The sequence below is a fragment of the Lissotriton vulgaris genome, chromosome 10 (assembly GCF_964263255.1).
Source record: "Lissotriton vulgaris chromosome 10, aLisVul1.2, whole genome shotgun sequence".
NCBI lineage: Eukaryota > Metazoa > Chordata > Amphibia > Caudata > Salamandridae > Lissotriton > Lissotriton vulgaris.
In genome coordinates, this window is record NC_141698.1 from 941,304,503 (window position 1) to 941,318,234 (window position 13,732).

General features: G+C 43.6%; 1 protein-coding gene across 1 annotated transcript in view; it reads right to left on the bottom strand.

The window, feature by feature from the left end:
- DYNC1I1 (dynein cytoplasmic 1 intermediate chain 1) overlaps positions 1 to 13,732 on the bottom strand; it is a 1,862,117-nt gene that overhangs the window by 1,678,382 nt on the left and 170,003 nt on the right. Inside the window, exon 4 of the mRNA XM_086941928.1 lies at positions 4,361 to 4,475. Within this exon, the coding sequence (XP_086798054.1) occupies positions 4,361 to 4,475 (115 nt within the window). The remainder of the gene's footprint in view (positions 1 to 4,360; positions 4,476 to 13,732) is intronic.

The window sequence follows — 13,732 nt, forward strand, 5'->3', positions numbered from 1 at the left end:
CAAATTCGCGCACAAGATCATACTCAAAAAAGGAGCTGTACCGGTGGTACACAAGGTGAGAAACATCCCGCTAGCAGTAAGGGACGACGTGAAGGAAGAACTACAACAGCTGGAGAAAAGGGGGATCATTGAGCCGATAGCCTGTGCCGAATGGCTATCGCCGTTGGTGGTAGTGAAGAAACCGAATGGGAAGGTCCGTTTATGCGTGGACCTACGTGAGTTGAACAAAAACATAGTGGTGGAGAAGTTTCCCCTTCCCCGGATAGAGGAGATGCTGGCCAGCACAAGGGGCATTCAGTGGTACTCCACCATAGACTTAACTTCAGCGTATCACCAGATAGCATTACATCCAGAGAGCCGCAGCTTAACATCCTTCATAACCCCCTTCGGATGCTATCGATTCCGCCGCATGCCATTCGGACTAGCCTCGGCGGCTGCGGTGTTTCAAAAGCTCATGCATCAGCTGTTTCAGGACCTCAAGGGAGTGCAATACTTCCAGGACGATATATTGGTGATGGGCCATGACAGGACGGACCACGACAGAAAGCTGGAGGCGGTGTTGGGCATCCTGGAAGGGAAGGGCCTCACAGCAGAATGGGCCAAGTGCCGGATAGGGATGGAGAAGGTAACGTACTTGGGCCACGAAATCAGTGCTCAAGGAGTGACTCCCAAGAGTGAAAATGTAAAGGCGATCTGCGACGCACCATCACCAGCTAACAAGGAAGAGGTCAGATCATTCCTGGGGATGGCGGAATACTATGGGAAATTCATTGAACATTTCGCCTCGAAAACTCACCATATGAGGCTGTCAACCCGAGAGAACAGTGAGTTCCGTTGGTCAGAGGAAGCTCAACGGGAATTTGAAATGATAAAGAGTGAAGTGGCAGGGGCAATTCCGCTGCAAGGGTTCGACCCCCAAGGAAGCACCATACTCACTACAGATGCGAGTGATAAAGGACTGGGGGCAGTCCTCATGCAAGACCGAGGCCAGGGGAGAGTCGAAACCATATGCTTCGCATCCCGCACTCTGAATGACACTGAAAAAAGATATAGTGTGATTGAAAAGGAAATGTTGGCGGTGGTGTGGGCCATGTCCCGGTTCCGGCAATTCCTGTGGGGCACAAGGTTCCGGTTGAGGACCGATCACAAGCCCCTGCTCAAAGTGCTCACATCGAGTGGACATGCGGAAGCGACACCGAGGATCTCGAAAATGTCGCTCAAATTAATGGAGTTCCGTTATGATGTTGAACACATTCCAGGGAACAGAAACAAAGTGGCGGACTACCTGAGTAGGGCGGCAGCGATGGAGCCCAGTACAGAATGTCCCGAGGCGGGGGAAGAGTGGGTCGCACTCACCGAGGACCTCGAAGTATCCATCAGCAAACAGGAATGGAAAACGGCATATGACGGAGACCCGACTCTGGAGAAAGTGAAGGACTACATTGTAAGAGGCTGGCCAGACAAATGCAAATTAGAGCGTGGCCTTGTCCCCTACTTCGAGGTGAGAGAGGAACTATCTATGGATGACCAGGGCACGTTTGTATACAGAGGGGAAAGAGTCATACCCCCGGCAACGATGGTATCCAGATTGATGGACATGTTACACGAAGGCCACCTGGGAGTGGGAAAGTTGAAACTAAGGGCCAAGCAGAACTATTGGTGGCCAGGAATGGACATAAGAGCGGAAAGACATGTGAGAGAATGCCCGAGGTGCCAGGGCGCGGACAAAACACTGAAACCATTGCGCCCTGCCCTGGGAAAGATTGATCCTCCACAAAATCCGTGGGAGGAACTGTCCATAGACATTTTAGGGCCAGTGCTGAATGCACAAGGTATACAGAAATACATTTGTGTAATGGTGGATCGCTATTCAAAATGGCCGGAATTAAAGATCGAGGAAACAATGGACACCGAGAGGATTGTGAGCTTCATGGCGGAGACCTTCGTGAGAGAGGGCATCCCTAAGTGTGTCCTTAGTGACAATGGGCCCCAATTCCGCTCTGACAGATGGAACCAATTTATGCAAAGAAACGGAATAGCGTCTAAACACACATCCATATACCACCCGGCGGGGAATGGTTTGGTGGAGCGCTTCAATAGAGTGGTGATGGGCTCGATACAAGCGGCTATTGCAGACAACAAAGACTGGGAGGCGGAGATATGGCACATGGTGTGGGCGTATCGGATAACTCCCACGAACACTGGCTATAGCCCTTTCCAGATATTGAGGGGCCGGGAGCCATTCACCCAAGACAACAGGATATGGAAAGACAGAGTCATTAAGAGTGAGTGGTCACCGGCAGTGGTGCAAGCTAATCTAAAGAAGGCACAAGCAGTGTATACCAAACACTACGATGCGAGGAGGAATGTAAAAGACACTGCCCTCGAAAAGGGGGAATGGGTGAGAGTAAGATTGCCCACACTACAGAGAAAAGGGGAAAGTAAGTACAGCAGGCCCCTGAGAGTTGTGGAAATCAAGGGCCGGGCGGCTTTGCTGAGCGATGGAAATGTGTGGTCGCAGGATCGCATGGCCAGGTGCAATAAAATACTCAACTGGAGAAGCAGAGGCAACATGGAAGAGAGGGAGAGCAACAGTGACCACTCCAGTGACTATGGAGGTGAGGGCCCGGACTTTGGAGAAAGTAGTAACGAGGATCAAGAGGCAAGTGCAGAGTGTCAGCCGGAGGAAGACAGCAGTCGGAGTGTGCCTAGCGCGGCTGCGCTAGAGAGTGGACAAAGGGAAGAAGCAACGACTGCGAGTTCCCCGGTAAGACTGACGAGAAGGGGCAGGGCGGTGGTCCCACCAGTGAGGTTCAGAGACTATGATATGAGTCAGGACTTGTTCACTTAATTTGTTGGAAAAAAGGGAGATATGTAGTGAGCACGCTAGCATGGTACGTCACGTGGCTACGTGACGTACGTTGACGTAGAGGCGCGGCAGGCGGAGCGCGGCATTCAGAGCGCGAGCAGGCTGGGCGTAGGACATGCTTTGTGCTCCTTGTATGTATGTACCTGAATAAAGAGGTTGGTACCACCACCCGACTCCGAGAGTTATTGGGGGGAGTAAAGAGCATCATTACAGAAACTACGCGCTGCCGTGATTTTCGGCGCTTCTAATCTAAGGAATCTAATGACTATAGAGGAGTGCTGTGGTGGTCAAAACTACGCCGAGCCGTATTTTGTTTTGTACTTTTGTGTTGAAGGGAGGAGAACGCAGTGGTGGACACAAATACGCGCTACTTTGGTGTTTCTTTGGTTCTAATTTATAGAGGTTCTTGTTCAGAAGAATTCTTACCAGGCATAGGGGAGCGGAGTGTTGTGGTTCTTGCCTCCTACACACTTCCGTGTCTCCTCCCACAGTCCTGATTATTGACTTGGTTCTGGCTTACGTTCCTGAATTATTATTTGTTGATACAGACCCCAAATATCTCACGCTCTCTATTCTGCCATATGGTATGTTCTAGGTGATTGAAGGAGCACAGAGGTTTTCTTGCTTTAAAGTACCATATGAATGCCATCAATATATTGTTTGTGTTTCTACAGGAGATCCAAAGGCAGTAGTGGAGTGTGGAGAAAGACACATGCAGGGGGTCTTGTTCTTTTCTTTAAGCAGGTATAAATGGTGCATATTAGCGAGAATTCATGAGAGTAGCTTTGTGTATAATGCTAGTGTTTATGAAGGTGTCTTTTGTCATTTCAGGTTTCCTTTCCCTGATGACCCCTTCCTTTCCCGTCCCTTCTTTTCCTTCTCTTATTTTCCCTCGCCTAATGACTCGAACACCTTGTATGATATATCAGGGTGTTGGTGACATTTGGAGTTGGAGCCATTTATTCAACAACTGGATCCCGTGGAGGTAAACCTGACAAATATTGAACGGATCATTTGACTTTGCCAGGATTGGAATTCATGACTCGCAGATCACTGCATGCCTCCGCATCCAGCATTCAACTGTGCTACAGGGCAGTGTATTGACTGAGGCCAGGAGTTGAATCAGCAATCAGAAATTCTGAACACCTTCTAGCATCTAGTAAAAATCTGGAAATCTACCTTTTTAATTATTCTTCCAAGTACTGCACCTCTCCTTAGATCGCAGCACGAGACTGCCCATCGTAACCTACAAAGCTCAACCATAGAACGTGGTTGTCACATATCCAACTCTTGCAACACTAAAAAAAATGAACTTTGTAGCCAGCACTGTAACTTTTGACATAAATGCAATTACTCGTGCATTAGCATCCTTCCATACTGTGTAGTCATATCACTAGTTGAAACAAGACGTATATTACAATTAAATACTAATAAATGAGGCTTATATGATAGTTATATGCTATAGAAAGATATGATATAAACATCTAGTACCTAGTGGTGGTTCTGGTGATATGCCAATGCTCTGCAGCAGGGCCTCTGTCTCGCGCCGTTTACGATCAAGATCAGAATCTTCTTGAACTGGTTCAGTCTTTAGCTGCTCATCAGTCTTTTTAAAACACAACAACACAGTTTAGGATGATGAAGGATAAAGATTATGAAATACATTATTGACAACATTTCCTGACTTCAATATCTGTTATGTCAATCTAGATTGTGTAACTGTGTGCGATACATTTTCATGCAACCGAAAAATACAGCAAACATTTGGATGGAATGACCTTCATTAAGATGTGGTAAATGGGGATTCCCTCCACGCCAGGGAAACATGATGAGAGCAGAAGGAAACAAGTCCAATACAACCAAAGTGATAAAAGACTTACAGAGGTTCCCCAAAAGATATGACCTTAAAACATTTGGATTCATTTAGTGAGGATACACGAGGAAAGAATTCCTTAAACTAGGCAACGAGTCTACTTTCTGTGGATATTACAGAAAGTGGCCCATGGCAACAGCGGGCATGTGCACCCACTTTGTGCACCCGGGAGGCACTTTAGTAACACATAAGGAGCGCTAGATGCTTGTGCGACCTTGTCTGTAATACTGATAGTGCTGGTGCACATGTAGCGCCAGTGCTATTGTTAAAAGGTGCTCCCTCATTTGCATGGATGTGTGGACCCATGCAAATTAGAGAATCACTTTGCTTCTGCATACAGGCCATAATACAGACACAGGTGCCGAGGCAAACATGCCCTTAATAGATGCAGTGAAAAAGTCAGTGCACCCTCTGAGGGCAGCCCTCTCGGCGGTGAAAAGGGGGTCCCATGAAGCTCCCAGACATCCTCCTGCAGCAGGGTCAGTGACACTGCACCCACCTGCAAGGCGATCGTACTGTGAAACACCAAGCAGCTTTTAAACAGTATTTCACTTGAATGGTACAGCATATGTTCGCAGCTGTCCGGGGGGAGGAGTACATTCTTCATAATAGTCTGCATTTCCCCCGTTTGCAACCTGCTCACTTGTTTAAAGGTGCACCGTGGTGCAAATGAGGAAGATGCGAATTTTAAGTAATCCGGGCCTTGGTGGGCTTATCTGCACATAGGTTTTCATTTTTAAAGTGCATCTTTTGCTTTTAGTGGAACTACTTCTTTATCATCGAGTTGCAAGAGTTGGTTTAGATTAATCTGGAAAAATAATGGGGTTTTGCCTCTAAAGAATGGCAGTTAGTATGTTACATTTGTGCCTAGGAGGCCCTGAGGACATTTTCTCAAGAACCATGGATCAGGATTAGAACTGTTGAAGGAAAAGGTTACAAAGCACAGGATGTATGCTTTGCCGATTATGCCCCATTTTTCTCATGATCTTCCCTTATCTTTGTTCCCCCTTGTTCCCATCCTTTTTTCAGTGTCTTTCCATGAATTTTTATTAAATTGAGGTGCTAAATAAATGCAGAATCTCTACTGCATTGTTTTTTTTAATTATATTTATTTACTTTGGGTTCATTTGGTTATGCAAAAGATTAAAATAGACCCCTATTGTCATTTCAGTTTTTTAATATTTTAATATCAGATTAATGATTAACGAATGTTCTCCCTTTTAGCAGTAGGGACAATGAAGGCACGTCCTCCTTGTCTGGTGGAGACACAGCACAAACTGATGATCATCTTAATATGACCACTTGTTGGGGTTGAAATAGTCTGCCTATTTACTAGTAAACGTAATTTCTCCAAGTCCAAAGCTTCCTTGTAACAATCATTACATTTTAGGGGTCAATCTTTGTCCTGAAGTCGAGCAAGTTACTTGTCACAAGTAAACATGTCTCAATATGGCTGGAATCATTCAACACATCCAGTCCTTTCTTGCTGCCGTCCACCCAGAAAATCTTTATGGTTAACGTCCCTCGACTTGGCACAAGGAGGGGACAGGAGGGGGGAGACTCTTTGATCAATTAAGCGATCCATTGGATCCGCTGCATGATGACATCAGTAAAGCACGTAGATGCACATTACCAGCTCAGTCATTGGTGGGCATTGCACTGGGGTGCCAGATTAACCTCCATTCTAGCTGCAGCCCAGATATTTTAGGGATTGGTATTAAGGGACCCATGTGGGGAGATCCCATTGATTTGTTCAACGTTTATGTTAGGGGGAATTAAAGGGGGCAGAGTTTCACCTACTCTCATCCTATTGGAAGAAAGCCTAGCTAGTTGTTCATCTCGCACAAGAGTAATAGTAGCAGGTGATTTCAATAGCACTTTTGAGGCTCTTGATAGAGAAGACCTACTAGGCAACAAAGAAGACAACCTCAAATGGGCTGACCCAGACAGCGCTCCACTGTAATGCCCTTAATGTTGAGTTTGACTTGAGGGCAGCGAATGGTAGAAACCCTTTGGACAGGCACGGTGCACACACATACAACAGAGTTAGTTGCCCATCCCGCATCAATTACATCCTACTCGATGTGGGGCTTTGGAGAGATGTGGTTGACATGAAAGTGGGTACAACAACAGAGAGTGACCACAATCCTCTATCCCTAAGCATGAACTCTGTGGAAAGCATCTTATTACCCCAAGAGCAATCCACCCCTGACTTATACCAGTGAGGTCCTCCCTCTAATGACAGGGGATCCTTTAAGTGGCAAAAGGTGGCTCTTCAAGAAAATAAGATTAAAGGCCTACAGCACGACCTATTAGAAGGCACTTCCGAGCTCCAGTCCTTGTTTGCTAGCAAACGTGGAATGGCCGATGTAGCCACTGCACACTGACAAACTTTCGACTGATTTAGCTCATATTTCTTAGTTCCTAGGTCGGATCAAAAGTCTAGTATCTCTCCAGGGGGAACATACTCATGGTATAAAAAGGACTGTAGGCACAAGCGACTTCTAGAGTCAGCAATCAAAGCCAAGCACTTTGATCAAAGCATCTAGGAAGCGCTACAAGACTACTTTGCGCTTTTATTCACTCACACTTTGACAGTACACCTTTGGTTGTTATGGTTTCTACAATTTAATTGTGTTATTGTGCTTCTATATATGAATAACAATTTTGTATTATCTTTTGGTCTCCCTTGTTCCTTTTTCCTTGGGCTATGTGATTTATTCACGCCCTCATCTGTCTGTTTACATAACATTCCGGTTGAGACACTGTATTATATGCCAAACCAAGGTCGAAATGGCTTACACCAATTTGCCGGCAACTGGGCACACGGAACCATCCGGTTGCCTTGCACATTTTAAGATCCAATTCCAGACCACTTTTTGCTTGCGGAGTGGCCAAGTTATTAAGCCACGCATTACTCATAAGAAGGAAGGCTCAGATAGGAACGTCATAGCACCCTCCAGGATTGGAACCACACACAGCCGCACAAGGGCTCACAGGACGGCATTTCATGCTTTTACCCATATGTTACGCACTCGCACTTTGGCGCTTGTGGCCTCCTTGCAATATTGTCCCGAGGAGGGTTGGAATAACCAATACTTAGGCAGCCTGAGTTTTGGGAACTGGGTCCAGTTGTAAAGGCCTCAACTGCCAAACACTGATGTCCCTTTCGCTCTTTCATATTGTTTTAACATACGTTTTATTACCATATTGTTTTAAAACTGCCTTTTACTATTGAGGTGTTGAATTTCATATTGCCCTTCTGTTGCAGCAAAGCAAAAGACACATTGTTTGTACATTCTTAACTTTAATAAGCTGTTGCATGAGCGGTCTACTTTTTTACATTGTTTTTATTATTTGGTGTTTTTACAGCTTTTATGAAATGAGTTATCGAAATAAAGCTTATACATACAAGTAAACAAGATTTTTCAAATACATTCCAGAATTTAAATATTGTCCTCTTCTTATGCATATATAGGAATTCACCCTTGCTAATGGTTATACTGAGCCATGGTATTCAAAAGGATTGTTTTTTTTAATTCTCTTTATTGGTCTCACTAAACAGGTCTACAAAGCTAATGTTGCAAGAAAGGGCACTCATGCACTCTTATCAGTAGATTATATTGAACTGTTGTGCCGGATACAGAAAAGATTTTTAAGCTAACTAAATGTATCTAAATGTGGATGTGCTAAAATATCTGGCATTGATCTGGCCCTCTAGGACCGGCATTGGTGAACCCTGGTCTAGTTGATGACAGCAGAGACGTGCATCTTCAGCTGTCTCCATAGAGCACGTACACTCCCTCTCCGTACTCTCAATCTATCTCCCAACCGCAATATGGTCATGGAGCTTTTACAGAAGAGCATCTTTGTTAGTCGTGTTTCCTTGCTCCCCATATGTTTTAACCCTTCTTCAGGCAGATCGCACTTTCATATATTGACTTTTTCTTTGTACACCAATCTACTCCCATTCTCCAGGTGTTTAGATGGGAACAAGCATTGAAGCCCCAAAATCATGATATATCCCCATGTGCCACCATTTTGCCCAGGTTGTAAAATATTAATGTGTACTTCCCTCTTTAATATCAAGCAAAGAGATATGAGAGGTCAAGGGTGCATGCAGATCCTTGTGTATGTCCAACCATAATGGATGAACCCTGCTGCATTCCCATATTGTATAGATGAAGGTGGCCATATCTCTGGCATTTCCAAGGTCATCAAGTACAAACTAAACCCATTGTAATGTATTCTGTGAGGATTTTAAGCTGTAGGAGTCTAAAGCTAGCTTGACTAGCCACCTCTGGCGGATGCAAAGAGTTTCCTCTCAATTCCGTATGTCAATTGTCCTCGACCCCTGATGCCCACCTCTTCCAGTCTGGCCAGAGTATCCTGGAAGTTGTTTGGGAGACAGGACCACTTAATTCTTGAGGAATGTATTTTTCTTCAAGCTGATGTTTTTCTGCAGGTGATGTTACCAATGCCTGATTGTCAACAGATCTAGATTTACTTGTACAATTTTTAACACAACGACCTGACATACCCACAATATAAACACAAACTCTAAGTACATCTTTTCTATCCTTTGTTCTTAGATATAGGGCCTATGATACAACCCAATCACATGGGCTCAGATACTACTGTAACCTTTTTCTTCTCAAATTTTAATTGAATTAACAGCACTTTAGCTTCTTCTGGATGGGGCTCAGGCTGTCAGTGAGCTATCTGCACTACTAGTTCTGCACACTTGCTAGGAGGACTATGACAGAACAATTTTCAATACATTTTGCAATCCTTCATACATTAAGGATGTTCTTTTATTTTCTGGCTACCCTGTCTCAAGCACTTAAGTGATAGAACATGGTAATATTACACAACAAGTCATGATGGACCTATCTGTTACTAACTCATTATCTAAAGAAAATATATGTGATTTTCTATCAATAATGTTTCGATCTGATCAGATAAAAGCCACAACATTATACAAATGGCCGTTCCTCTCAATCAGTGGATTAGTCCAGCTGGCTGCTTTTCCACCTGCATATGGAAAAACTAAGGCAACTTTAGTTTGATCATCTGGGAAGCTAGTAGGTTTACATAAGAAAGCCAATGACTAATACATTTCCAAAGATTTCTTTCAGCAGCAACTGCCAATGGTATGGTAGAAGTCACTAGTGAATAATAATGCTTGGAGTCCTTAGTTGCTCGCATGGGAGGTGACCGTGCCAAGGGATCTGAATTCTTTGATTTTGAAGACAACAGCACTTGACTTGCATCTATTCTACCTGCTTTTTACATGGTGCCTGCTTACTGCTATTAATTAGGTCTGAAGGGAATGGTTCACCTCTTGCATCTTGGATAGATTATCACAATTCTGAGACTCTGGTGTCGAAATCCACTACTCCAGTTGTGCCAAAGTTGGATAGTAGACTGGGCTATGCAACATATCAGAATGCACTAACCTTGTACCCTCAATTCTACGGGATGCAGACCCATCAGCACATCCATTACTGACCACATAGGATATTGTCAGCGAGATAAATGGTGGAAGCGGGGAAATGGGATAAGGTAGAAAACAGACACTGGAGAACACTCTGCTCGACAGGAGAGGCTGGAGTTTGAAATGGACAAAGTAAATGCAAATATGAAAAGGTTTAGTAATAGGTCATTAACATTCTCCATCTAACTTCAACAGTAAAAGTGTATACCTTTGGAATTTCTCCTTGTAGCCAGCTCTCTCTTAATAGAAAGCAGTCTTGTTGCGAAATTCTGACTTCATACGTAAGTGCATTATGTAATCAGTTTGTTCTTTTCTGATAAACCTTCGTACAACTTAGTACATATAATATACTCATAACAATATCAATGCAGTTTTTATTATAGAAATCATTCTGTTTTCTCAAAAGGGAAATGAAGTGCTGAAGCCTGTAATAATTTCCCAAAAATGTTCAGTGTAAAAAGTCTAATAAAAAACAGTTTGACATTTATATTTCTTACTCATCCTTGGTTTAAACTTCGTTTTCCCAAACAAGTGGAGTACAGAATACTTCACTGTACGTATGGTTGTTCTCTGAAAACTCTTAAGATCATGTTCTTCAAACATAAATCACAATTTCAAGATGCAAGAGATCTGCCTGAACACCAAAGAAACTTAATTGCTCAGCAAGATAAGTAACAAAAAAAAAGTTAAATGGTCACCACCATCTGCAAATAACGCACGTTCAAGAATTGAGTAACGTGTAGTTCATGGCGGAGATGCCACAGTGTAGCATCCTCTCCACAAACGTAAAGCCCCCTGTCTGGCGCAACAAGCACTCTATATGCGCTTCCAGACTTTCCTCAATTGCTGTGACTTTGCCGTGACCTGATTTTGGACACCCAGGCCCAGCTGAGACCTGAACAACAACTGCTTCATGACGGTGGCTATCCACCTGCCGTCATCTCAGCAACAGAGTCCTAGGATTGCCAGGTTGTGATGTATCAAATTAATGTAAGAAACATGAAGAATTGAGATTAGAATTTTCTTCCCGTAAATGCTCATCAACATCAAACCTCTTCCAAGCTACCAAATATGGTAATTGGTTTCTGATAATTCTTGCATCGCAAATTTGATGCATTTTATGTTCTCTATCAGCATTCACTTGAATCTGTACAGGATTAAGAAAAAGATATGCCCTTGGTAAACATGGAAATCTATAGATTGAAGTCAATTTGAACCTTACAGCAAATGGAGTCACAACCTCTTCAAATGGGAATGATCATCCCAACTTATATTACAACCTAGAAAGCTTCTTCAAATATTTTTGGGGTGAGTAACCAAACAAACATATACCGAGGAGCTGGATTGCTCACATGATCAGCATGGAATGTTTAACTAGTTTTAGCCTTCTCAAATGTGCCTGTGATGACCTATGTAATGTGGGTAACTCACTTAAGTGTTCTTGTACTGAAGGAACTGATGTACATAAAGACTGGTCCAAAGGTAATATTTCAAGATGTTCGCCTGAACACTCTGCAAGACTTAACTGCACTAATCTTTTTACAGGTGGGTTTTGAGCACCACATCCTAATCCCACTGAGACATAATGAACAATCAGTAATCCATCAGAACACCAGGCACAATATACACAATACAATGGTGCAACATACAGGAATAGGACTGTGGCTGTATTCAAAACTACACATACCCATCTTTACTTGCAATTGATAGTAATGTACAGAAGTGTGCAAGATTATTTCATATTGTTTTGGTAATTTATTACATCTCCAAAGCCAATGCCATAGTAGTACATCCAAGTGTTGCCATCCTGTGGTTGAACATCCTTGAACCTGTCTGAGGAGCAGGGGTGACAGAACCTGATTCTGCATATACTCTGACAATCTGAATCATACTCACTTACTCAAGGTACCTGCTGAGGGTTTAAGCCCTTTATTGACAGGCCAAATATGATAAATTGGGCATCGGTATGACAGAACATTGTTGCATACTCCCAGATGTCTAATGGATAAAACACAATGGATTGGGATGTGGACCAACAATGGCCAGCGGCAGAGATTCATTTAAGCATTTCATCCATCACCTTGTTTTTTCATTTGATTCCCCAAGTGCGCCAGGTATGCTCAGATGTGGGTCCCACGCTCACTGTGCCACTGGAAGCAAGCTATTCCTGGCTAAAACCCCTAATAAGGGCAAAACTGCGCCTGGGCTTTTTGTGTTCGGGTTCAGGGAGGACCTAGCCTGGCAGTTTGGACTGGAGTGTTCCCATGAGGAGCTGGGTAAAGATTGATTTGTATATTGCTGGGCTCAAACTGATGTGGCATGGTGGGCTAAAAACAGTAGATTGGGATGGGCCGAGTGACTGCCAGTGACTGATATTAATTGAAGCATTCCATCCATCACCTTTCTGTTTTTACACATTCTTCCACATAGCAGCAATTCCGGTTCAGCAGCTATTCTCTGGAACAGTATAGGCCTCCTGGAGCCCTCAACAGATAAAGCCAGCAGCTTCGTCCCACTGGAACAAATAGAGACTAAGTCCAAATATAGAAATCTACACAACGCCGGACCAGCATACCTCAACGACCGACTCTGCAGATCCTTCTCCTACCGAGCCGCCAAGACCTGGAACACTCTCCCTACCAACCTACGACAGACCCAGGACCTGCTGGCCTTCAGAAGACTTCTCAAGACCTAGCTCTTCGATCAGGTGCGATAAAGTTCTGGGCTCGCTGATAAGGTCTTGCAGCGGTACCAAGGAATTAATTTGAGGAAGAAATATGTTGCTGAACCGGACTTTAAAATCTACTTTAGAAGTTTGCTGGCCAACAATCTTAGGGCAATTAAGAATCATAATTTCACCATGCTGTGGATTTAAAAAGTGCTGAGGTGACAGAAAGTGTGGGTATGAGAAACTTGATTAGTAGTTTAAAGCTTGCTACAGTGGAGTGTGTTACATTTAAACCAAACAGGACTTGTCAAAATAGGGTACGAATATTTAGAGGTCTATGAATAGATAAACGTCATATTAAATGGGAAGCTTTATGTGCCATGGCCAGGTCCTGGGACTCCTATGTTTTCACAAGTTAAATAGGATAGGAGTGGTGGTATAGAAGTTAGGAGGTTAATTTCCAAGGCCCCTTTTCAGTTTTTTCTCTCTCATGTGCTATGTGGTTTTAAATTAATATATTAGAGTTGGCAAAGATGTTCACTCAGCAGTGACTTTTCTTAATCTTGCTACTCGCTAGTGTCTTCTTGCTGTGGTGTAAGCATGGCACCATGGTCTCCAGTTTAAGACTTTCTGCTTAAGGGTATTAGCAGTAGAACCAATGAACTACATTTATACATAGTATCAATTGTTTCTGCAAACTGACTAAGAGTGTGCACAGCTTCTAGCCATGCCTAGATCCTGGGAGGAAATTCCTCATAACATTTCGTCAGAGACCATAGTGGTGTGCAGATTTTAGGGAGAAATGTATCTCTACTACAACTTGTT